Genomic DNA, 27136 nt, shown 5'->3' on the forward strand with positions numbered 1-27136 from the left:
GAAACATGACAACATTGAGGAACTGGGAAGGTCTTTCTGAAAAATAATGAGAACGTTACAAGGACATCCGCATGCTTCTACAGAGCTGATTTTGTCTGTGCTACTGGTATTTTTGTTAAATGTAACTGAAGTCGGTAAGTGTGATCTCTTTACCGCAGGTAGCTGTTCAATATCTGATGTGACCCATGGGTGATGACGCTCTAGATCTGACAGTCAGACACTTGCATGTCAGTGTAGGCTACCAGTAGACTGCTGCTTGCTCTTTTCCCTCGAACTATCACCATGTGAAGTTCTAAACCTTCTGACATAGTTCAATTGTCTAAAAACCAGTTACATTGATAGCTGTTATTCAGATTTTCCTGCTTAACCATTTTATTTATATAACAAAAGATGACGTTTTTTGAAGTGCCACCTCCAGCCGGTGGCAATTTATACCACAGCCATATAGCAGTTAAGCTTTGGTTTATACAGAAAAATATGCACCCAAATAATTTTGACAGATACCATGGAAGAAATTGCCTATTGTATGATGTGAAGGTTCCTGGCTTGTAGCAAAACCTTTGGAAGTCCTGTACCCTCTGTAGTATAGGTGCCTTAAAGGTAGCGGCAGACCCCATCCACAATACCAGAGTTTAGAGAAAAAGTAGAGTGGGTCATTAAGAAAACGCTATTCAACACCATAATTTCAGGCTATCTGTATTCAGCAACATCAACGTTCAAATGACATCGTTACTGTTTACAGAGTAACTCGTTACACCGCTCTCGCATAAGAACATCCAGTTGAATCCAGCAAAGCATCACCAAGGCATGTAAAACTAGAATTCTCCCTCCGCTGTCACTCTCGCCTTTTTATACAGAAATCTATCGCAGCATTCACAGGAGCACTTGGAGCAGCCCCATCCTGTGAAGAAGTGGTTGGCTCTGTTTGCTAAATAGATTGGCACCTATTAGGGCACCATGAATATTTATCTCTGCACCCAGATTGCATTTATATTGTCAATAAATACAATATAACAAGTGTTTAATTGTTATATTTACATTTATCTTTGTTAAAATCTGTATTTCTCAAATAAATGCATTCTTTTTTTTTCACCTATTTCCATGTATGTTCACTTGAAAGAATAGCATTTTTAAATCAAATTCTTTTCTGTGATTGATTTGCAACCAATCTGATACATAGTTCAAAGCCTTGCTATGGCGATTATGAACATTGTGCCAAAATGACGTCATAGTAAGTTAGTAACACAATTGTTCTTGAGCATTATCCTTACTGCATTTATTCATTTGTATAGCGCAGAATTTCCATGATGTTGATCAAAATGATATAAAAATCATGACATGTGATCTTGACTGCATCTATACGCTCATAGATGCAACCCAGATTAACATTTAGCCAATGGGCAACTGTTGTGACAAATGTAAATACAATCCAATGACTAGCTTAGTGTGGCTGTGAGGTTGGGAGTTGTGTCTACGTACTGAAGTTAAGCAGAATCAAGCATGGTCAGCTCTTGGATGGATGACCACTTCGTTAACTCCAGTGCAGGTTACATTACCCCTGGTGCATGTTACATTCAGTGGTAGCGAATGGGCCTGGTATCCTGTGGGATGCTTTCGGACAGCATGGGAAGCACAAATTATCTGTTTATAGATATGAATACTGGTGAAATGTGGTGTCTGAGGATTTTTTGGTACCTTTAAATTTGTAGAGCTTTGGCTTCAAGTTCCTTGAAATTTGTAAAAAAAGATGTAAATGCTGTGACTGAACTGCATTTTAAGCGCACCATCATCATCGTCCATTAGTCTGTCATCTGCCCATCCATCCTTGAAAATAATTGCTATCACTATTTCTTGAGAAGTACTAGATGGATCTTTCTCATATTCCAATTGTAGGTTCTCCTTGGTTCCTCCCAAGTTATGCCCTTTTGATTTTAGGATTAATCAGAAAAACAAAATGACTGACAGGTGGCCATCTTGGATTTTGTGAATGAAAATTTGTTATCACTATTTCTTGATAAGTATTGGATGGATCTTTCTCAAATTTCTTATGAAGGTTCCTTCCTCTTGGTCCCTTACTATGTCCATTGAATTTTGAGTCAGATTTGGAAATCAAGATTGAGGACAGGTGGCCATCCTGGAATTTGACAGTAGAAATATTCTATCAATATATCTAAGAGAGTTCTTGGATCTTTCTTAGACTTCACATATAGGTTCTCCATGTAATGAAATGATTAAGAGGGGAAGGGAGAAATTAGAGATCAGTCTTTCATAGAACCAATAAAGATCATTCAATGGTGGGTGCCTGCTATAGTGTTTATGGTGATATAAATCACTGCATAGAATATAAAATGTTTTCCATTGCATTTATACCACCATAAATTCAATAAAAATGAAGTCTAAACCCTATGTTTAGTTCCCATCTTCAAGGCCATAGTGCTCCAAAGTAGAGTTGTTGGATGTTTGTTAGTGTTAAGGTGATAATGAACAGGCCCACTCGATCAAGGACATCTTTATAGTGCCTCAGACTGAAATGTCATACATGGACAGAATAGTATACTAGTATGATGCCCTAACCGGCTACATTATACTGACAATAGGCTAACCTTAGTTACCTAATTGGTCTAGAGTGTAATATGTGGATGTGTGTACATATGTATATATATTGTATCATATATATCTCACTATAAGATAATGCCTACTAATAAACTCTATCGCAGTGCTGTAAAATTGCTATACTCTCCCATTTTATTTTATTTTTCAATAAACATTCTTCATACTTTGAGTGTCAAACTGATGTTTGCCCCCCTAGGCTAATTTGTATTAAATCTAGATGACAAATAAAGTAAACATATATTTTGTGTGTTTTTTTAAAACATTTCTGTGTATGAAAAGTAATTTGTTATTGTTTTTGAGTTGATTGTAATGATATTTCAATGATTTATCTTCAGAGTCTGTGTGCAGTGAAAATTGTCGCTATGGACAAGAGTTTTGCAGGGAAGAAACCTCACACTGTTTGTATGGTTGTAATGATGGCTATCTTGGGGAAGCTTGCGGTCAGGTGTGTTCAATCATATATTGTAAGGCCTGTATTTACAACAACTCAAAGGAAATATGTACAAGATGCAAAGATGGCCATTTCGGTACAGACTGTTTACAGCAGTGCAGTGACACTTGTAAAAACAGGAAATGTGACCGATTTGGACGTTGTGTTTTTGGATGTAAAGAAAATCATCATGGTTTAAGTTGTGAACATCAGAGATGTACATTTGCTGACTGCTTATCGTGTGCATACACACAATATGATTCTTATTGTTCTGAATGTGTACCAGGGAAATACTGGAATCCATATATCAATAACTGTACCAATTGCAGCGACCATTGTGTAGGCGGACAATTAGCCTGCAACTCGTCCAATGGAGTTTGTAACCAAGGCTGTGAGTCTAGGTGGTTTGGTACTTTGTGTGACAAATTCTGCCCTGTAGACAACTGCACTCAGTGCAGAGAAGTATTCCATGGAGTGCAGAAAGTTAAAGAATGTAAGATATGTGATGATGGATTTTTCACCTCACATGGAATTTGTGAGAAATGTAGTAATACATGCTTATTAGACACAGTGGATGGTAAAACATGTGATGGGCAAAATGGTAAGTGTCTCGCTGGGTGTATGGTGGGCTGGTATGGAGACAGATGTAACAAGCGATGCAACATTTCAAATTGTAGACGTTGTGAAGAAGTTAATCGGAATCATATTTATTGTGAGACTTGTGAAAATGGATTTTACTGGAGTTCCAAAGATTCAAAATGTCTTCACTGCCCACCAAACTGTACAAATGGATGTAATATTACAAATGGGCATTGTATTGGTGGTTGTAAGGACGGTTACTATGGTAACCAGTGTGATAATATGTGTGGTCACTGTTCAAATATTCCTTGTAATGATACAAATGGGTATTGTCTTCAAGGTTGTGAAAAAGGATGGTATGGAACCTGGTGTATGTCCAGTTGTCCAATACATTGTCGTAGCTGTATCGATTTTAAAAACAATACGTGTGGTTCATGTGAACCAGGATGGTATGGACCACAGTGTGAAATAAAATGTAGCGAATTTTGCAAAAGAAATTCCTACAGTAACTTCCTGTATTGTCACAAGGAAACTGGAGAGTGTTCTGAAGGATGTCGGCATAGTTACCATGGAGCATTTTGTAACATAACATGTCATGATAACTGTTTTGGTGACCTCTGTGACCTTACAGGAAACTGTTCTTATGGATGTAAACGTAATTATTATGGTCCAAATTGCAATAAACGTTGCTCAGAGAACTGTGATAATTGTCATCAAGGAGATGGTAAATGTGCTGTACCCTGTCGACAGGGATTCTATGGTGAATACTGCACTGGTGTCTGCAGCAAAACATGTCTCTTCCAGTCCTGCGATGAACAAGGAAATTGTGTGTCGGGTTGTGTAGGTGGTTTTTTTGGAAGCACATGTGAGAAAGTTTGTAACTCTAACTGCATGGATGGGATTTGTAATCTTGTGACGGGGTACTGCAGTCGTGACTGTAAATCCGGATACTATGGCAACCAATGTGACGTAGAGTGTAGCCCCAGGTGCCTGAAGGACTGCAAACGAGACCTGGGTTTCTGTCGTGGCTGTAAGGATGGTTTCTACGGTAACAGATGTGAAGAGATATGTCGGTATTGTCACAATGACACCTGTGAGCAGGGAACTGGTGTGTGTACCTACGGCTGTGAAGCGGGTCACACCGGACACAAATGTGCCAGTAGTAAGTAATAAAAATATCATGCCATCACCTAAGTTGAGTTCTGATGTAATACATCAAATAATGTTTTTGTATCTCGGAGATGAAACTGCAGAAGCAAGACTAAGGTGTTACATTTTCACTGAAATCAAGGTGAATTTTGAGAATTTTTATCAATGTTTATAAATGTTAAAGTTCACTTTCTCAAAATTGTATTTAAGTTTGTTGTATTTAAGCTTGGATGTATATACAATGACAAACAAAAGCTGGTAGTGAAAGGTCACATCTCTTTCTCATGTGACCAAAAATTCGTTCACAACACTAAGTACTTTCATTTATGATTTATTATGTTAACAGTGGTTATAATTAACACTTTCAACATTAAACTATAAAATGCTGATGTTGTAGGATGCCAGCCTGGATATTTTGGCCTTGATTGTAAAATGTCCTGCAGTAATTGTAAAGATAATACACAGTGTGACGCCATTAATGGAACTTGTTTACTGGGTTGTATCGAAGGCTGGACCAACTATAACTGTCAGCGCAGTGAGTAATAGCAATTAAGTACTTAAAATAAAGATGCTTATATTCTTTTATTTAGAAAGATTTTATTGCTTGTTTTCAAGACTAACTTGTTAAAAGACAATCTCAGTACATTGTATTCAAAAGAAACACAATAAAGAGTTGCCTACAGTTACTGGACTTTCTGACCTGAAGAGCATCACTCCAAAGTACACTGTATACATGATGTTTTCTTTATACACAGATCTGAAGGTTGATTTAGAAGTATAATTATAATAACTTAATAAGTCAATTCTATACAAAATATTGAAATTATAACTTATTTTCGAAACCAGCTCCTGTTCTTGACAGAAAGATGACAAGATTTTCAAGATTTTAGGGTAAATGTATGTAGAGGATTTTAAATGAGTTTCTCCTTAATTTGATTTTTAATAAGTCCTTAGAATTATGTATAATGGAATGATGGAATCCAATGTAAAAAGGCTAGGGGGTTCAGTACTAGAGTTGGAGGAACCCCTGCCAGCAGAAGTAGTACTTGATCCATGTAGAGGTTGATGTTCACACTATGGAATCTGCTCTAGTGAGGAAAACAGTGGGAAGCAGCCATCTGTTTAATAAATTAGGAATACACTTAGTACTCATGTGAAGCATGTTAATTTCATATACATTATATTTGCATACAATTTGAGTGTATAGGTGTGTATTGTGTATAGGTGTGTATTGAACATTATTCATAAGGAACTCATAAGGACTTGATATACGCAAAAGTGTAAAATGAGCTTTTTGATGCAACTTGTGCTTTTCACTCTCACTGTACATTAGCTATGGCAATTTTCATTGGAGCTGCAAATACACAATGTATACGAGTTTGAAGCTATATCATTCCATGTTTCCTTTAAGTCTGCTATTGTATTTCCCAATTTCATCAGGTTATGCTTAGAATATGTTAGGATTCTGCTTAAGAGTTTTGTACATGTTTAGACTGCCAAAAACCAGTGGAGCTATTGCTTTACCCCAGGTTTTGGCATCAATGGCATTAGCATCCGCAGTGTAGGCTTCTTCCATTGACTGCTAGGTTAAAGTTTTTATAAAAAAAAAATTAGGTATTTGATGTGTGTCCCCTATGGCAAGGCCTTTCCATAAGTACTACATCTCTGGACAAGATGATCACCTTGACCATGAACTTTGACCTGCTTTTAAAAAACCAATTATAAAGTTCAACCACTTGGCGAGCTATGTTGTGTTCTGACAACTCATGTTTATTAACTGAGGCAGTCACAAGTTTTAATGCATGTACCAGTAATTATCAAATCATCAAAGTTGATTGGGAATGTAAAATCACTAATGTACAGGTTTTTTCATCCTATATATTAAAAAAGTAATTGCATATATTTTCCAGAGTCACTAAGGATTGTGCATTACACACAGGAACCAGACAGTGAGAGAAGTACCATTGCTATCTCTACTAGTGCTACTGTAGGTGTCTTCCTCACCATCATTGTCATTGTCATTGGTGCTGTTTGTCACAGACGTGGTAGGTGCCCTGGAGCATGCACCCTAAAGAAGAAGAATGAAACTAGCCTTCAAGATGGCCATCAGAACTACCAGGTAGACAGCCATAGGGGCCTCTGAGGTTTAAACTGTCCCCACAAATGCAGAACCTTTCTTATACATTTTATTAATTTTGCCTGCCCAATTCTCAGTGAGAAGTTTTTCCATCTTAATTTTAGATACATTTATGCATAATCTAAAAAAGCTGTATATTTTGGTGGCTGTAAGACTGACATATTGAAAACCTGACAACAATGATACTTGTATCTACATACTGTAAACAAAGCTATTTTAGCACAATAAGATTTCAGCACATAACTAAGGTTAAATAGTCTTGTGAGATGATGAAATCAAATACCACCGATATTTGCTATAGGAGCTATCATAATATTTTGTAAGAAAATAAGTTTCATGGAGAAACATGTTAAAATATGACTTAAAAAACTTACAATTTTAAAATAGCAATGTTTTTGTTTTTGATATACAGACATCTGTAAGAAAGACTTCTGTAGAAGGAAGTGACCAGCCTATTTCCATGATATCCTCTAGTACACTAATGGGCAGTCTGACCATTGACCCCGCTGACCTCCAGCTTGGGACAACTGAGATGAAAGGGCTATTCTATATGGTCAAAATTGGTAGTCTGCAACACACACTGTCTAGGTCCACTGTGATGGTCAAGCTGCTCTGTAAAGGTAAGTCATGGTTCATTGAAAGGTTAAAGTTCTGTGTAAAAGTTCATCTGCAGTCCACTCTGATAGTCAAAAATTTGTTTTAGAATTCATGCATCCACAGTCCACTATATATAGTGATCAAGGTTCTGTGTCAAGTTAATTCACCATTCAAACTTGTGGTTATATCTAGATCTACCTCCACCAATTTAATTATCAACTTATGTGTAAAAAAAAATCCATCCAATTCTACTTTGAAGTCGAGGCTCTTGATCAAGGTCATACACCATCCACTTTAATTTAGAATTTCTGTATCAAGTCCAACTTTGATAATTGTTTCCTGCATAACCGTCTTGTGACAGGTGTCTGGTTTGACATCATTTCAATAAGTTACAAGATACTGTACTAAAAACACTCCTGATCAATTCTTACAACATTCACATACAGCACTTACTTTCTACACCCCTACTCTTACCACATTCACATACAGCACTTACTTTCTGCACCCCTAATCTTACCACATTCATATACAACACTTACTTTCTGTACCCCTAATCTTACCACATTCACATACAGCACTTACTTTCTACACCCCTACTCTTACCACATTCACATACAACACTTACTTTCTGCACCCCTAATCTTACCACATTCATATACAACACTTACTTTCTGTACCCCTAATCTTACCACATTCACATACAACACTTACTTTCTGCACCCTACTCTTACAACACTTACTTTCTGTACCCCTAATCTTACCACATTCACATACAACACTTACTTTCTGTACCCCTAATCTTACCACATTCACATACAACACTTACTTTCTGCACCCTACTCTTACAACACTTACTTTCTGTACCCCTAATCTTACCACATTCACATACAACACTTACTTTCTGTACCCCTAATCTTACCACATTCATATACAACACTTACTTTCTGTACCCCTAATCTTACCACATTCACATACAACACTTACTTTCTGTACCCCTACACTTACCACATTCACATACAACACTTACTTTCTGTACCCTTAATCTTACCACATTCATATACAACACTTACTTTCTGTACCCCTACTGTTACCACATTCATATACAACACTTACTTTCTGTACCTCTAATCTTACCACATTCATATACAACACTTACTTTCTGTACCCCTAATCTTACCACATTCATATACAACACTTACTTTCTGCACCCCTAATCTTACCACATTCACACACAACACTTACTTTCTGCACCCCTAATCTTACCACATTCATATACAACACTTACTTTCTGTACCCCTAATCTTACCACATTCATATACAACACTTACTTTCTACACCCCTAATCTTACCACATTCACACACAACACTTACTTTCTGCACCCCTAATCTTACCACATTCATATACAACACTTACTTTCTGTACCCCTACTCTTACCACATTCACACACAACACTTACTTTCTGCACCCCTAATCTTACCACATTCATATACAACACTTACTTTCTGTACCCCTAATCTTACCACATTCATATACAACACTTACTTTCTGTACCTCTACTCTTACCACATTCACATACAACACTTACTTTCTGTACCTCTACTCTTACCACATTTACATACAACACTTACTTTCTGTACCTCTACTCTTACCACATTCACATACAACAGTTACTTTCTGTACCCCTAATCTTACCACATTCACATACAACACTTACTTTCTGTACCCCTAATCTTACCACATTCACATACAACACTTACTTTCTGCACCCTACTCTTACAACACTTACTTTCTGTACCCCTAATCTTACCACATTCACATACAACACTTACTTTCTGTACCCCTAATCTTACCACATTCATATACAACACTTACTTTCTGTACCCCTAATCTTACCACATTCACATACAACACTTACTTTCTGTACCCCTAATCTTACCACATTCACATACAACACTTACTTTCTGTACCTCTACTCTTACCACATTCATATACAACACTTACTTTCTACACCCCTAATCTTACCACATTCACATACAACACTTACTTTCTGCACCCCTAATCTTACCACATTCATATACAACACTTACTTTCTGTACCCCTACTCTTACCACATTCACACACAACACTTACTTTCTGTACCTCTACTCTTACCACATTCACATACAACACTTACTTTCTGTACCTCTACTCTTACCACATTTACATACAGCACTTACTTTCTACACCCCTACTCTTACCACATTCACATACAGCACTTACTTTCTGCACCCCTAATCTTACCACATTCATATACAACACTTACTTTCTGTACCCCTTAATCTTACACATTCACATACAGCACTTACTTTCTACACCCCTACACTTACCACATTCACATACAACACTTACTTTCTGCACCCCTAATCTTACCACATTCATATACAACACTTACTTTCTGTACCCCTAATCTTACCACATTCATATACAACACTTACTTTCTGTACCCCTAATCTTACCACATTCACATACAACACTTACTTTCTGCACCCTACTCTTACAACACTTACTTTCTGTACCCCTAATCTTACCACATTCACATACAACACTTACTTTCTGTACCCCTAATCTTACCACATTCACATACAACACTTACTTTCTGCACCCTACTCTTACAACACTTACTTTCTGTATCCCTAATCTTACCACATTCACATACAACACTTACTTTCTGTACCCCTAATCTTACCACATTCATATACAACACTTACTTTCTGTACCCCTAATCTTACCACATTCACATACAACACTTACTTTCTGTACCCCTACACTTACCACATTCACATACAACACTTACTTTCTGTACCCTTAATCTTACCACATTCATATACAACACTTACTTTCTGTACCCCTACTGTTACCACATTCATATACAACACTTACTTTCTGTACCTCTAATCTTACCACATTCATATACAACACTTACTTTCTGTACCCCTAATCTTACCACATTCATATACAACACTTACTTTCTACACCCCTAATCTTACCACATTCACACACAACACTTACTTTCTGCACCCCTAATCTTACCACATTCATATACAACACTTACTTTCTGTACCCCTAATCTTACCACATTCATATACAACACTTACTTTCTACACCCCTAATCTTACCACATTCACACACAACACTTACTTTCTGCACCCCTAATCTTACCACATTCATATACAACACTTACTTTCTGTACCCCTACTCTTACCACATTCACACACAACACTTACTTTCTGTACCTCTACTCTTACCACATTCACATACAACACTTACTTTCTGTACCTCTACTCTTACCACATTTACATACAACACTTACTTTCTGTACCTCTACTCTTACCACATTTACATACAACACTTACTTTCTGTACCTCTACTCTTACCACATTCACATACAACAGTTACTTTCTGTACCCCTACTCTTACAACATTCACATACAACACTTACTTTCTGTACCCCTACTCTTACAACATTCACACACAACACTTACTTTCTGTACCCCTAATCTTACCACATTTACATACAACACTTACTTTCTGTACCTCTACTCTTACCACATTCATATACAACACTTACTTTCTGCACCCCTAATCTTACCACATTCACATACAACACTTACTTTCTGTACCCCTACTCTTACAACATTCACACACAACACTTACTTTCTGTACCCCTACTCTTACAACATTCACATACAACACTTACTTTCTGTACCTCTACTCTTACCACATTCATATACAACACTTACTTTCTGCACCCCTAATCTTACCACATTCACATACAACACTTACTTTCTGTACCCCTACTCTTACCACATTCATATACAACACTTACTTTCTGTACCCCTACTCTTACAACATTCACATACAACACTTACTTTCTGTACCCCTACTCTTACCACATTCACATACAACACTTACTTTCTGCACCCCTAATCTTACCACATTTACATACAACACTTACTTTCTGTACCCCTACTCTTACCACATTCATATACAACACTTACTTTCTGCACCCCTAATCTTACAACATTCACATACAACACTTACTTTCTACACCCCTAATCTTACCACATTCACATACAACACTTACTTTCTGTACCCCTACTCTTACCACATTTACATACAACACTTACTTTCTGTACCCCTACTCTTACCACATTCATATACAACACTTACTTTCTGTACCTCTACTCTTACCACATTCACATACAACACTTACTTTCTGTACCCCTAATCTTACCACATTCATATACAACACTTACTTTCTGTACCCTTAATCTTACCACATTCACACACAACACTTACTTTCTGTACCCTTAATCTTACCACATTCACACACAACACTTACTTTCTGCACCGCTAATCTTACCACATTCACACACAACACTTACTTTCTGCACCCCTAATCTTACCACATTTATATACAACACTTACTTTCTGCACCCTACTCTTACCACATTTACATACAACAGTAACTTTCTGCACCCCTAATCTTACCACATTCACATACAACACTTACTTTCTGCACCCTACTCTTACCACATTCATATACAACACTTACTTTCTGCACCCCTACTCTTACCACACTTACTTTCTAAACCCCTGTTCTTATCATATCCCCACAGGGGACACCACATGAACTCTGACTCAAAGAGGGGTGGGATTTCTTGCAGGACAAAGATATGCTCTATAGCCGGTTATTTTCCTGTGTATGATATTTTCGCTATTTCGTGGGCCATTGACAATTTGACATGGTCGCGTAAATTTGATCCGTAAAATAATAAGTATTAGTTAGTATTTTTCGTGACATAAATTTTAGGAAAAACGTATTGTTCAGTCATTAGCTGATATGGCCCCATACACTCACCCAAGGTTATATTTGAATTTATCCAATGGTAGACAGCCCGATAGTTACTGATCAGCTCTTGTCATGGCCTCACGATGTAGCAAATTTCTATCCAATGGTTGACAGCCCGATAGTTACTGATCAGCTCTTGTCATGGCCTCACGATGTAGCAAATTTCTATCCAATGGTAGACAGCCCGATAGTTACTGATCAGCTCTTGTCATGGCCTCACGATGTAGCAAATTTCTATCCAATGGTAGACAGCCCGATAGTTACTGATCAGCTCTTGTCATGGCCTCACGATGTAGCAAATTTCTATCCAATGGTTGACAGCCCGATAGTTACTGATCAGCTCTTGTCATAGCCTCACGATGTAGCATATTTCTATCCAATGGTTGACAGCCCGATAGTTACTGATCAGCTCTTGTCATAGCCTCACGATGTAGCATATTTCTATCCAATGGTTGACAGCCCGATAGTTACTGATCAGCTCTTGTCATAGCCTCACAATGTAGCATATTTGCCACATGGTAAGGGCCAATACCCCATGATTAGCAATTTATACCCAAAAATGAACAAAAGTTTTGAACTGCATTTCAAGTGTAGTTCATTTTCCCATTATGTAAAATATATTTACGCCTGTCCTAATAATTATTTTCAAGTTCTTGTTTTGCTATTTTTGCCATATAAAAAGTTCACAGACAGATGAGTCTCCAAACTTTACATGTGTAGACATAGTCAATTTTACACCTTTGGCTCCATGTTTGTGCAAAGTACAAGTTAGAGAATATATGTTAAACATTAATTTTCTTATCACTATTTTGTTAACAGCTACACAAAGAAGAGTTCAGGCTGACTTTCTCCATGATGTTGAAGTGATTCGAAACCTAAATCTACATAGAAACATCCTTTCCTATATAGGGCTTTGTGAAAATGAAAGTAAGTAAATTAAAATTCTGCTTAATTACGTAATTGATTTGTCAGAAGATTTTTAGGTCATCTGACCCGAAGGGTCGGGATGACCTATAGTCATCGTGCTTCGTCCGTCGTCGTCCGCCGTGCGCCGTCAGCCGTCCGCCGTCCGTAAACTTTTCACATTTCAATCTTCTTCTCAAGTTCCACCAGTGGGATTAAGATGAAACTTGCCAGAAATGAACCCGAGATGGTCCTGACCAAGTGTTGTTATTTTTCGGGTCGGTCCGAAATCCAAGATGGCCGCCATAGCCGCCATCTTGAAAAACACATTTTAAACTTCTTCTCAAGTTCCACCAGTGCTATTGAGCTGAAACTTGCCTGAAATGATCCTGATATGATCACGACCAAGTGTTGTTATTTTTCGGGTCGGTCCGAAATCCAAGATGGCCACCATAGCCATCTTGAAAAACACATTTTAAACTTCTTTTCAAGTTCCACCAGTGCTATTGAGCTGAAACCTGCCTGAAATGATCCTGATATGATCTTGACCAAGTGTTGTTATTTTTCGGGTCAGTCCGAAATCCAAGATGGCCGCCATAGCCGCCATCTTGAAAAACACATTTTAAACTTCTTCTCAAGTTCCACCAGTGCTATTGAGCTGAAACCTGCCTGAAATGATCCTGATATGATCTTGACCAAGTGTTGTTATTTTTCGGGTACGTCCAAAATCCAAGATGGCCGCCATAGCCGCCATCTTGAAAAACACATTTTAAACTTCTTCTCAAGTTCCACCAGTGGGATTGAGCTGAAACTTGCCTGAAATGATCCTGAGATGGTCCTGACCAAGTGTTGTTATTTTTCTGGTCGGTCCGAAATCCAAGATGGCCACCATAGCTGCCATTTTGAAAACACACTTTAAACTTCTTCTCATGTTCCACCAGTGCTATTGAGCTGAAACTTGCCAGAAATGATCTTGAGATGGTCCTGACCAAGTGTTGTTATTTTTTGGGTCGGTCTGAAATCCAAGATGGCCGCCATAGCCGCCATCTTGAAAAACACATTTTAAACTTCTTCTCAAGTTCCACCAGTGCTATTGAGCTGAAACTTGCCTGAAATGATCCTGAGATGATCCCGACCAAGTGTTGTTATTTTTTAGGGTCAGTCTGAAATCCAAGATGGCCACCACAGCCGCCATTTTGAAAACACATTTGAAACTACTTCTCAAGGTCCACTGTTGAGATTGAGCTGAAACTTGCCTGAAATGATCCTAGGATGGTCCTGAGGAAGTGTTGTTATTAGGTCATCTGACCCGAAGGGTCAGGATGACCTATAGTCATCATGCTTCGTCCGTCGTCGTGCGCCGTGCGTCGTGCGTAAACTTTTCACATTTCAAACTTCTTCTCAAGTTCCACCAGTGGGATTGAGCTGAAACTTGCCTGAAATGATCCTGAGATGGTCCTGACCAAGTGTTGTTATTTTTCGGGTCGGTCCGAAATCCAAGATGGCCACCATAGCCGCCATTTTGAAAACACACTTTAAACTTCTTCTCATGTTCCACCAGTGCTATTGAGCTGAAACTTGCCAGAAATGATCTTGAGATGGTCCCGACCAAGTGTTGATATTTTTTGGGTCGGTCTGAAATCCAAGATGGCCGCCATAGCCGCCATCTTGAAAAACACATTTTAAACTTCTTCTCAAGTTCCACCAGTGCTACTGAGCTGAAACTTCCTGAAATGATGCTGAGATGGTCCTGACCAAGTGTTGTTATTTTTCGGGTGGGTCCGAAATCCAAGATGGCCGCCATAGCCGCCATCTTGAAAAACACATTTTAAACTTCTTCTCAAGTTCCACCAGTGCTATTGAGCTGAAACTTGCCTGAAATGATCCTGATATAATCCCGACCAAGTGTTGTTATTTTTTGGGTCAGCCGAAATCCAAGATGGCCGCCATAGCCGCCATCTTGAAAAACACATTTTAAACTTCTTCTCAAGTTCCACCAGTGCTACTGAGCTGAAACTTGCCTGAAATGATCCTGAGATGATCCCGACCAAGTGTTGTTATTTTTTCGGGTCAGTCTGAAATCCAAGATGGCCACCACAGCCGCCATTTTGAAAACACATTTGAAACTACTTCTCAAGTTCCACTGTTGAGATTGAGCTGAAACTTGCCTGAAATGATCCTAGGATGGTCCTGAGAAAGTGTTGTTATTTTTCAGGCCTGTCAGAAATCCAAGATGGCCGCCATGGCAACCATCTTAAAAAAACACATTTTAAACTTCTTCTGCAGTTCCACTGGTGCCATTGAGCTGGAAATTGGTGAGGATGTTTAGGAAGGAGAGCCAACAAAGTGTTGTTATTTTTCAGCTTCGTAAAAACTTTGACATGACAGCCATGGCGGCCATTTTGTAACATGATTGCGCAATCATGGTTCTTCTGATCAACACCTATTTCAAACTTCTTCTCAAATTCCACCAGTGGGATTTAGTTTTAACTTACCAGAAATGATTCTAAGATGGTCCTGACCAAGTGTTGTTATTTATCTGGTCAGTCAGAAATCCAAGATGGCAGCCATCATGAAAAACACATTTTAAACTTCTGCTCCGGTTTCTCTGGTGCCATTGAGCTGGAAATTGGTGAGGATGTTAAGGAAGGAGAGCCAACAAAGTGTTGATATTTTTCGGCATCGTAGAAAGTTTGACATGGCAGCAACGGTGCCAGAAATGATCCTGAGACGGTCCTGGCCAAGTGTTGTTATTTATTTGGTCAGTCAGAAACCCAAGATGGCCACCATAGCCAACAGTGCCTCTAAACCTGCTACAGAGAATGCATACTACAATAATATAAGGGTCTTTAATTTAGAGTCAGATGACCGTTAAGGCCCCTGGGCCTCTTGTTTTTCATTATTTTTGGGTCGGTCTGAAATCCAAGATGGCCACCATAACCACCATCTTGAAAAACACATTTTAAACTTCTTCCCAAGTTCCACCAGTGCTGTTGGGCTGAAACTTGCTTGAAATGTTCCTGAGATGATCCCGACCAAGTGTTGTTATTTTGTAGATTGGTCTGAAATCCAAGATGGCCGCCATATCCACCATCTTGAAAAACACATTTTAAACTTCTTCTCCAGTTCCATTGGTGCCATTGAGCTGGAAATGGGTGAGGATGCCAAGGAAGGCGAGCCAACATAGTGTTGTTATTTTTTCGGCCTCGTAAAAACTTTGACATGTCAGCAATATGGCGGCCATTTTGTAACATGATTGGACAATCATGGTTTTCCTGAACAACACCTATTTCAAACTTCTTCTCAAATTCCACCGGTGGAATTCAGCTCTAACTTACCAGAAATGATCCTGATATGGTCCTTACCAAGTGTTCTTCTTTATCGGGTCGGCCAGAAATCCAAGATGGCTGCCATGGCAGCCATCTTGAAAAACACATTTTAAACTTCTTCTCCAGTTCCACTGGTGCCATTGAGCTGGAAATTGGTGAGGATATTAAGGAAGGAGGGCCAACAAAGTGTTGTTATTTTTTCGGCCTCGTAAAAACTTTGTTATGGCAGCAATGGTGGCCATTTTTGTAACATGATTGCGCAATTATGGTTTTCCTGAACAACACCTATTTCAAACTTCTTCTCAAATTCTACCGGTGGGATTCAGCTCTAACTTACCAGAAATTATCCTTAGATGGTCCAGACCAAGTGTTGTTATTTATTGGGTCGGTCAGAAATCCAAGATGGCCACCATGGCCAACAGTGCCACTATATACTTGCTACAGAGAATGCATACTACAATAATATAAGGGTTTTAATTTAGAGTCAGATGACCGTTAAGGCCCCTGGGCCTCTTGTTACTTTTTAATTGATAACTCAATTCACTGAAAACAAAAGTATGATTGGCCAGTGTATTAGAATTTTTTCAACAGTATTAAATATATTGGGAAAATTAGATTACTGAAAACAATATGTAATATATATTTTTATCCCAAATAAAAGAGAGTAAAACTAATTATTAATACAAAGATATTTTCATATTGTTTTAAGGTACAAGTACGGTATGACATCTTTACATACATATCGCTTATTTGAATAACCCGCTTATTTGCATAAAATTATCAGGTCCCGATTTTCTTCTTCTTTATCTTTGTATTTTAATCCCATGTATTTGCATCGACTAAAACACTGACTCCCGCTTATATGCATATTAAAATTCAAAAAAAAAAAAAAAAAAAAAATTTTAATTGATTTTAGAGTAATCCACTAATGTACTGTATTTTCTAGTCATATTTTGTTGTGAATGAACCTACCTAGGTATACTGGTTGATAAGGAACCCCCAAACAAAATACAACACTGCTGTTTGGATATATAGGGTAGCCACAAAGGTTGTACCACAAAATATCTCAATAACTAGAAACAACCAAAGAATGTACCAATGTTATACCACATATTGTAATGGTCTCCCTCCTGGTATGAGAGGACTTGTATTGAGGTGTTGTAGGGAGGGGACACATTTATTTAACTAGTTTTACGTCCGCTATTACAGCCTTCAAAGGGGACAAATCAAAACTGCAGTATTTTTATAGATCCTCAAGATCAAGTTTGGTGACTCCATTGTCCACAGGGGGAGTGGTTAAGGTGTCCCGAAGCTTTATCACTAGCCCTCCACCTCTGCGCCAGGTACTGACCGTAGGCCTGTGATTTTTCTCCCAGTACTTTCCTCCATCTCCAAAACCTGGCACGTCCTTAAATGACCCTGGCTGTTAATAGGACGTTAAACAAAATAATAATAGATAAATAAACCAAACTCCATTGTCCCCTTTGTAGGGATTTTCTATAAAGACTTGTGGTTGTTAAGTAAAGCTCTCACCATTGATGATCTGAAATACAGTAAAAGTTGTAAATAACCAATTCCAGAGGACCAGAGGAAATACTTTTGTCAAAGGATTTTAGAATATATTAATATATAAAGACTAGTATATCTTACCTGAAAATTATTTGTATATATATGTAATAGATAAATTAAAATGAAATTATAAGCAATCATAGCATACAATTTAAAGAAGAATGTTGATTATTTCAGGATTCATACACAGCGTGTTTGAAGCATGTGTTTGCGGAGATCTGAAGAAGTACTTGACCAATCTGAAGCGGTCGTCCAGTGACCCTGCCACCAATACTGTCCAGCTTTGCTATATAGAACTGGTCAAATTTGTGGTGGATGTTCTACAAGCTCTGATATTCCTACACAACAATAAGGTACATATACATTTTGTATCTCTAATTGAAATGGAATACTTTGATTTCATTTCTATTCAGTACATGTTTATGATGAAAGCAAGATTTATTCAAACATGATGGTGGTCAGCTTGAAACATCACAATCTTATCCAACTCTCTATTATAAAGAATGGAAAATGTTCAACACTTAGCCTGCAGCTTAAAACACCATTTTAGATAACTCTTGAAAATAGTAAGATGCATTGTTTTTAGATGGTTCATAGCTGTTATGTGTTTCTAGATTATTCATCGATTGGTGGGTGCCCAGAGTGTTTACCTCGACAATGACTACACTGCCAAGCTTGCCAACTTCCACTTTGCTGTCAAATATAAAGATGCAGAGAATGGAACAATTCGTGCCAAAAAAGTAACCTAATTATTTACGATACTAGATTCATTATCTAAAAGTCACATCCATATCATGTTCAGTCTTCACCATTTCATTAATTGATTAACTCACCTACCCCCTGGTCCAGTGTTGGTCTATCCAACCTTGTCTCCTTTAAGCAATTTAGTGACCTTCATTCAAGGTTGCAAAGATCAAATGTGTTGAAATATTATTTCTCAATGCCAAGAGGTTCAAGGTCATGATATTTGACCCTATGGTCCTCTTGTATTACTATAACCATTACTAAAATTTCCTTCTTGTTCCTTCAAACCAAAATTATAAAACTCCATGAATTTCATTCATAATGTGCTTTTGTAATAATTTTCCTTGTAATCTCTTGTGTCTTTTTCCAGCTACCACAGAGATACGTAGCATGGATGCCACCTGAGGCTCGAGCAGAGGATATATACTCAAATTCCACTGACATGTAAGTATTTTCCTATATACTCAAATTCCACTGACATGTATGTATTTTCCTTTATACTCAAATTCCACTGACATGTATGTATTTTCCTATATACTCAAATTCCACTGACATGTATGTATTTTCCAAAAAAACTCATTGTCACTGACATGTATGTATTTTCCTTTATACTCAAATTCCACTGACATGTATGTATTTTCCAAAAAAACTCATTGTCACTGACATGTATGTATTTTCCTATAAACTCAATGTCACTGACATGTATGTATTTTCCTATAAACTCATTGTCACTGACATTTATGTATTTTCCTATAAACTCATTGTCACTGACATGTATGTATTTTCCAATAAACTCATTGTCACTGACATGTATGTATTTTCCTATAAACTCAATGTCACTGACATGTATGTATTTTCCTATATACTCAAATTCAAATGACATGTATGTATTTTCCTATATACTCAAATTCCATTGACATGTATGTATTTTCCAATAAACTCATTGTCACTGACATGTATGTATTTTCCTATAAACTCAATGCCACTGACATGTATGTATTTTCCTATAAACTCATTGTCACTGACATGTATGTATTTTCCTATAAACTCATTGTCACTGACATGTATGTATTTTCCAATAAACTCAATGTCACTGACATGTATGTATTTTCCTATAAACTCATTGTCACTGACATGTATGTATTTTCCTATAAACTCAATGCCACTGACATGTATGTATTTTCCTATAAACTCATTGTCACTGACATGTATGTATTTTCCTATAAACTCATTGTCACTGACATGTATGTATTTTCCAATAAACTCAATGTCACTGACATGTATGTATTTTCCTATAAACTCATTGTCACTGACATGTATGTATTTTCCAATAAACTCATTGTCACTGACATGTATGTATTTTCCTATAAACTCAATGTCACTGACATGTATGTATTTTCCTATATACTCAAATTCCACTGACATGTATGTATTTTCCTATATACTCAAATTCCATTGACATGTATGTATTTTCCAATAAACTCATTGTCACTGACATGTATGTATTTTCCTATAAACTCAATGCCACTGACATGTATGTATTTTCCTATAAACTCATTGTCACTGACATGTATGTATTTTCCTATAAACTCATTGTCACTGACATGTATGTATTTTCCAATAAACTCAATGTCACTGACATGTATGTATTTTCCTATAAACTCATTGTCACTGACATGTATGTATTTTCCAATAAACTCAATGTCACTGACATGTATGTATTTTCCTATAAACTCATTGTCACTGACATGTATGTATTTTCCAATAAACTCAATGTCACTGACATGTATGTATTTTCCTATATACTCAAATTCCATTGACATGTATGTATTTTCCAATAAACTCATTGTCACTGACATGTATGTATTTTCCTATATACTCAAATTCCATTGACATGTATGTATTTTCCAATAAACTCATTGTCACTGACATGTATGTATTTTCCTATAAACTCAATGCCACTGACATGTATGTATTTTCCTATAAACTCATTGTCACTGACATGTATGTATTTTCCTATAAACTCATTGTCACTGACATGTATGTATTTTCCAATAAACTCAATGTCACTGACATGTATGTATTTTCCTATAAACTCATTGTCACTGACATGTATGTATTTTCCAATAAACTCAATGTCACTGACATGTATGTATTTTCCTATAAACTCAATGCCACTGACATGTATGTATTTTCCTATATATTTTGTACTCAAATTCCATTGACATGTATGTATTTTCCTATAAACTCAATGTCACTGACATGTATGTATTTTCCTATAAACTCAATGCCACTGACATGTATGTATTTTCCTATATATTTTGTACTCAAATTCCATTGACATGTATGTATTTTCCTATAAACTCAATGTCACTGACATGTATGTATTTTCCTATAAACTCAATGCCACTGACATGTATGTATTTTCCTATATATTTTGTACTCAAATTCCATTGACATGTATGTATTTTCCTATATACATGTACTCAAATTTAAAGTAAAAAACTACTGAAGATTTATTAAATCTGCTTAACTAGTACCCTGATAATGCAGTTTCCTATGTGATATTTTAAGTTAAGGAATATTGATGAGACTGGGGCCTGATATCCCTGATCGATACCTAATGTACCAGTAGTCACCTGTGGTACCCAAAGTTATGTGATAAGCTTTTGTTTCAATGTAAGGAGTTGTAAAATAAATATATGAAGTTGTGTTTGGAAGTGACAGGAATTACGTTAGTCCATGAAACAGCTTAAGCTTGTGATACAGCTATGTTTCATGTTGATGAAGAATATATAAGTTGTAGTTGGGAAATATGTGTGATTTCCTGTTCCAGGTGGGGAATAGGTGTGTTGCTGTGGGAAGTGGTAACTCTTGGTAGCAGCACAAATCTACAGGATGCCACTGAGCTAACCAGCCCCACAGCTAGTTCCAGTGACCAAAGCACCCCTGGGGCAAGTCCTAATCGTCATAAGACCCCTGGGGCAAGTCCTGATGATCGTCTAACCCTATGTGCAAGTCCACATGATCACAGAAACCGAGGACCAAATACTGCTCATAGAAACCCAGGACCAAGCACTGCTGATAACAAAAACCCAAGACCAAATACTGCTCATAGAAACCCAGGACCAAGTACTGCTGATCACAGAAACCCAGGACCAAGTACTGCTGATCACAGAAACCCAGGACCAAGTACTGCTGATCACAGAAACCCAGGACCAAGTACTGCTGATCACAGAAACCCAGGACCAAGTACTGCTGATCACAGAAACCCAGGACCAAGTACTGCTGATCACAGAAACCCACGGCCCGGACGGACCGGGACAGCCCCGATTGGCTACCTCACAATTCCATTGGACTGCGACAGATTTCTGTGAGTAATTAGATCAATGTTTTTACATTGTACTTAATGCTTAAACCTGTCTGGTAAGACAGCAAATCTATTTCCATGTGTAGAAAAGCATTGTGATTGTCATTTTATATTTGGAAATGCATATGTACTTTGTAAAGGTTTAAATACATTATCTATTAAAAATCTAGACCATATTTTGTGACAAGTCAATATTAGACTGTGTACACTTGTACAGTTGTCAGTTGAACCTGATTATGATATATCTTATTTTGACAATGCTTCCCTGGGTTTGTTAATGAGTATATATTGTGATATGATGTATAATTCCACAGCTCTCAGTGTATTGAGCAGTGTTGGAACACTGTCCCAGAAAACAGACCCTCCTTTACTCCAATGGTCCGCAAATTGTCAGCCTCTCTGACACGGAGATGGGTAGGTTAATTTCATTTCTTACCTCACTCTCAATATGTAAATGTAAATTAAGTATTTTTGACCATTTACCAAGAAAATTGCTAGAAACCGATTATGATGAATCGTCTTTCTAATCGTAATTGCCAACATCTGCTTCAGGACAGCTTGGTGATATATCAGGCAAGGATGTTCAAATCTGATTCTAAATTGGCTTATATATGATTAGTTTTGGTTTCATGCCTTTAAATTACTGTGGTCAACAGTCAAAACTCCTTTCCCCGAGGTGTTGGGACTGTCCCAATTAAATGTTTCCCAAGGTTGTATGCCTAAAACAACTGGGATATAACCTATCTTATTCAATATGTGTAGCCTAATGATCAAATGAGTTAAAATCTTTTAAACAACTTCTTTGTATTAACCGGGCTATGTCTTTGCAAGCTTTTTCTCACTTTGTTTTCATTGTTTTCCAGACAGGAAATGGAGAAGTGCAAATGTCTGTTAGTACTTTGGTATAATGTTCGATCAAACAATATCAAAGTGGAGCTGGTGGTTGGACAAAAATGCTGCGGCTGCTGAATCCAAGGGAATACATCATCACAGAGACATTTTATGCAGGATTTCACTTGATGAAAATGTGATAATTAATTAGCAATACTTAACCTTATTAAAAAAAGACACAGATGACTTAGAAAGGACTAAGACAGATATATAGGTCCATAAAACAAGTATCAATGTATTATCCCAACTGAACTTTTGTTCTGGTTTTACCTTAAACTCCCTTTGTTGCCATTAATATTCAGTAATTGATTGTTGTTAATGAACTGTTGTAGCAAAAGAAGATGATTTTGAATCATATTTCTGACTATACTGTACTTTTCAAATTAAAAATTATCAGTAATGTTTTGATTTAGAACATACATTTTATTGTAACTTTAGAAAATCTTTTGCTTTCCACATTCCTAAAATTTATTTGATTAATCAAAATATTATTTGCTTTAAGAAAATAATTTCATTCTTTTATTGGCTAACATGTTCCAAAAGATTGGTGAGCTTATGTCAAGGTGCAGTGTCTGTTGTCTTACTTTTCCTTAAAATCTTGACTAGTCATGTAAGACGGTGTGGATATGGACCAAATTCAGTCAGAAACATCCTTGGGTAAATGGGAACCAATTTTATCAAATAATTGGTCCGGCTCTGAATATGGTTTCACTTAAAAGATTATTACCCTCAGAGGAACAGGGCCTAATACAAAGTTTTTACCCTCAGAGGAACAGGGCCTAATAAAAAATTATTACCCTCAGAGGAACAGGGCCTAATAAAAGATTATTACCCTCAGAGGAATAGGGCATACTAAAAAATCATTACCCTCAGAGGGACAGGGCCTTATAAAAGATAATTACCCTCAGAGGAACAGGGCCTAATAAAAGATTATTACCCTCAGAGGAACAGAGCCTAATAAAAGATTTTTACCCTCAGACAGACAGAGCCTAATAAAAGATTATTACCCTCAGATGGACAGGGCCTAATAAAAGATTATTACCCTCAGAGGTACAGGGCCTAATAAAAGATTATTACCCTCAGAGGGACAGGGCCTAATAAAAGATTATTACCCTCAGACGGACAGGGACTGATAAAAGATTATTACCCTCAGAGGAACAGGGCCTAATAAAAGATTATTACCCTCAGAGGGACAGGGCCTAATAAAAGATTATTACCCTCAGAGGGACAGGGCCTAATAAAAGATTATTACCCTCAGACGGACAGGGACTGATAAAAGATTATTACCCTCAGAGGAACAGGGCCTAATAAAAGATTATTACCCTCAGAGGAACAGGGCATACTAAAAAATCATTACCCTCAGAGGGACAGGGCCTTATAAAAGATCATTACCCTCAGAGGAACAGGGCCTAATAAAAGATTATTACCCTCAGAGGAACAGAGCCTAATAAAATATTTTTACCCTCAGACAGACAGAGCCTAATAAAAGATTATTACCCTCAGATGGACAGGGCCTAATAAAAGATTATTACCCTCAGAGGGACAGGGCCTAATAAAAGATTATTACCCTCAGAGGGACAGGGCCTAATAAAAGATTATTACCCTCAGACGGACAGGGACTGATAAAAGATTATTACCCTCAGAGGAACAGGGCCTAATAAAAGATTATTACCCTCAGAGGGACAGGGCCTAATAAAAGATTATTACCCTCAGAGGGACAGGGCCTAATAAAAGATTATTACCCTCAGACGGACAGGGACTGATAAAAGATTATTACCCTCAGAGGAACAGGGCCTAATAAAAGATTATTACCCTCAGAGGGACAGGGCCTTATAAAAGATTATTACCCTCAGAGGGACAGGGCCTAATAAAAGATGAACAGGGCATAATAAAAGATAATTACCCTCAGATGGACAGGTCCTAATAAAAGATTATTACCCTCAAAGGGACAGGGCCTAATAAAAGATTATTACCCTCAGAGGGACAGGGCCTAATAAAAGATTATTACCCTCAGACAGACAGGGCCTTATAAAAGATTATTACCCTCAGACAGACAGGGCCTAATAAAAGATTATTACCCTCAGAGGGACAGGGCCTAATAAAAGATTTTTACCCTCAGAGGGACAGGGCCTAATAAAAGATTATCACCTTCAGAGGGACAGGGCCTGATAAAAAATCAGTTATTAATGTTGAGTGCTTTTCAACTTAATTTGATTTGATCATTTGCTGGTAAGTATTAGAAAGGTAAATATTAGTTAAAGGAAAGTGTTGACTGCAATGCATTGTACTGAGAGGCCCGAGCCCAAAATGGGGAAAAGTATCAATTTTGTACTGAGTAATATAACTGAAGAGTGCTTTGCCATAATCACTGAAATATCTAGGTGAGTGATGCAGGCCCTATGGGCCTCTTGTTTTGTTGTTTTTGTTATTTGTTCTTTTTTGTTATGAGAATCTAGGTGAAACCCAGAGATGTTATTTCAATTGTCTATGACATGTTATGTTTGTGTTAAGATATGACAGCCAATGAGTTATATTGTATCTGTTTAAGCTGAGCCGAGTCTTACTCTCCTAGTACATTATCAAGAGTCTCCATATCTTTGGTATGTTTAACTTTTTGATTGGAATGATGGTTTTGTTCGGTATTCTTTCGTTTGTTTGATGTGGAACAATTTCATTTTGGTGAGTGATTATTTCTTCTTGTGTCACTTAAAAAAAAAGTATACCAATAACATTTCGATTGTAACCTCAAAATAGTGCTGAAATAATTAACTTAATTGTGAGCCATGTTATGTAATTAAAATATTATTCCCATCTGTTGGAGTCACTCTCTTCTAGAGGCAATAATTATCCTCTCTTCCTGCATGGGTGCCATTGTATTCCCCGACTGTTCTGCAAGGCCACTTTGTAAGGCTCAGTAATATGAATTACTTCTGATCAGCAGATCAAAGAAAATGATTATTCCTGAATTCATAGTGAATGAAATATGTGAACATACCTGGTGAGATCAGCTAATTAGTATTATAGTGAGTTAAACATACAGGATCTACAATATATCCTAAAAAAATGTTTTAATCAATTAAACTATTTAATGTATGAAATTTTCTTTTATGTGAGAAATGCAATATATATATGTTGAAAATAGGTAAATCTTTTTGTAGTTTATTATTATTGCCAAAAACAATTGTCAAAATCTCCTTAAATACAATTATGACAATGAAAAAAAAACAATTTCAAGTATTTTTTAAATCTGTTTATTCATCTTGAGAGTAGTTTTCTGAAAACTGAATATATATTTTTCACTGGAATATTTAAGATCCTGTTTCAAGCCACTTGAACTATATGTATATAATTGATGTTGAAACACAACATTTATATGGATTCTACATGAAATCCCCTCCAATTTCCAAGCTCAGCTCAAAATTATTGTACTTAAGACAAGTTGTTTTATCCATCATTGTGTTACACTGCTGTATATGTCAGATCTGCTGTTAAATAATCAAACAACTTACCTCCCTTTATCTTAGTGAGTGGGTAGGTGGCACTGTATATAGAAAGGTATGGGAGTCACCTTCTCAGGTAGTGGGATATCTTCAGATACTCTGATTTTCTCCCACAATAACACCTCCTGGATGCTTCTAGTGAGGTCAACTAGATAGTTGATGAGCAAGGATTACCATAATGCTGTAATGGGTATGTTTACTTTATTGTGAGTTCATAAGCAGTTTCTAGCTTACTTTTTAGCTCACCGGTTACGAGTAACCGTGAGTTAATGCTGTGACCCCCGCGTCCGTGTCGGTGTCGGCATCAGCGTCAGCGTCCCACCCCAGAACTTCAATGTTTTTGGGGTAAGTTTTTGGAAAGCTTGTAAGTCCAAAAGTATACACCTCATGCCCTTCTAATTAGAGGTCTAGGAGTGATGTTATAGCAAAATCA

The 27136-nt window shown here is 37.2% G+C and overlaps 1 protein-coding gene and 1 long non-coding RNA gene across 2 annotated transcripts; one reads left to right on the forward strand and one right to left on the reverse strand.

Annotated features, from left to right (window-relative positions):
• Positions 1-24: 24 nt before the first annotated feature.
• LOC117325488 (multiple epidermal growth factor-like domains protein 11) lies at positions 25-27136 on the forward strand. Its single transcript, XM_033881743.1, has 12 exons — positions 25-134; positions 2949-4784; positions 5169-5306; positions 6682-6890; positions 7321-7528; positions 13217-13324; positions 18376-18551; positions 18813-18938; positions 19313-19386; positions 21779-22315; positions 22627-22726; positions 23176-27136. The coding sequence occupies exons 1-12, from the start codon at positions 47-49 to the stop codon at positions 23218-23220; spliced, it is 3645 nt and encodes a 1214-aa protein (XP_033737634.1). The 5' UTR covers positions 25-46; the 3' UTR covers positions 23221-27136.
• LOC117325490 lies at positions 8879-12116 on the reverse strand. Its single transcript, XR_004532274.1, has 4 exons — positions 12068-12116; positions 10062-10148; positions 9302-9688; positions 8879-9100 (listed from the first exon to the last, which is right to left on the reverse strand). It is a non-coding gene; the product is annotated as an uncharacterized LOC117325490 (long non-coding RNA).

The sequence above is a fragment of the Pecten maximus genome, chromosome 4 (genome assembly GCF_902652985.1).
Source record: "Pecten maximus chromosome 4, xPecMax1.1, whole genome shotgun sequence".
Classification (NCBI taxonomy): Eukaryota; Metazoa; Mollusca; class Bivalvia; order Pectinida; family Pectinidae; genus Pecten; species Pecten maximus.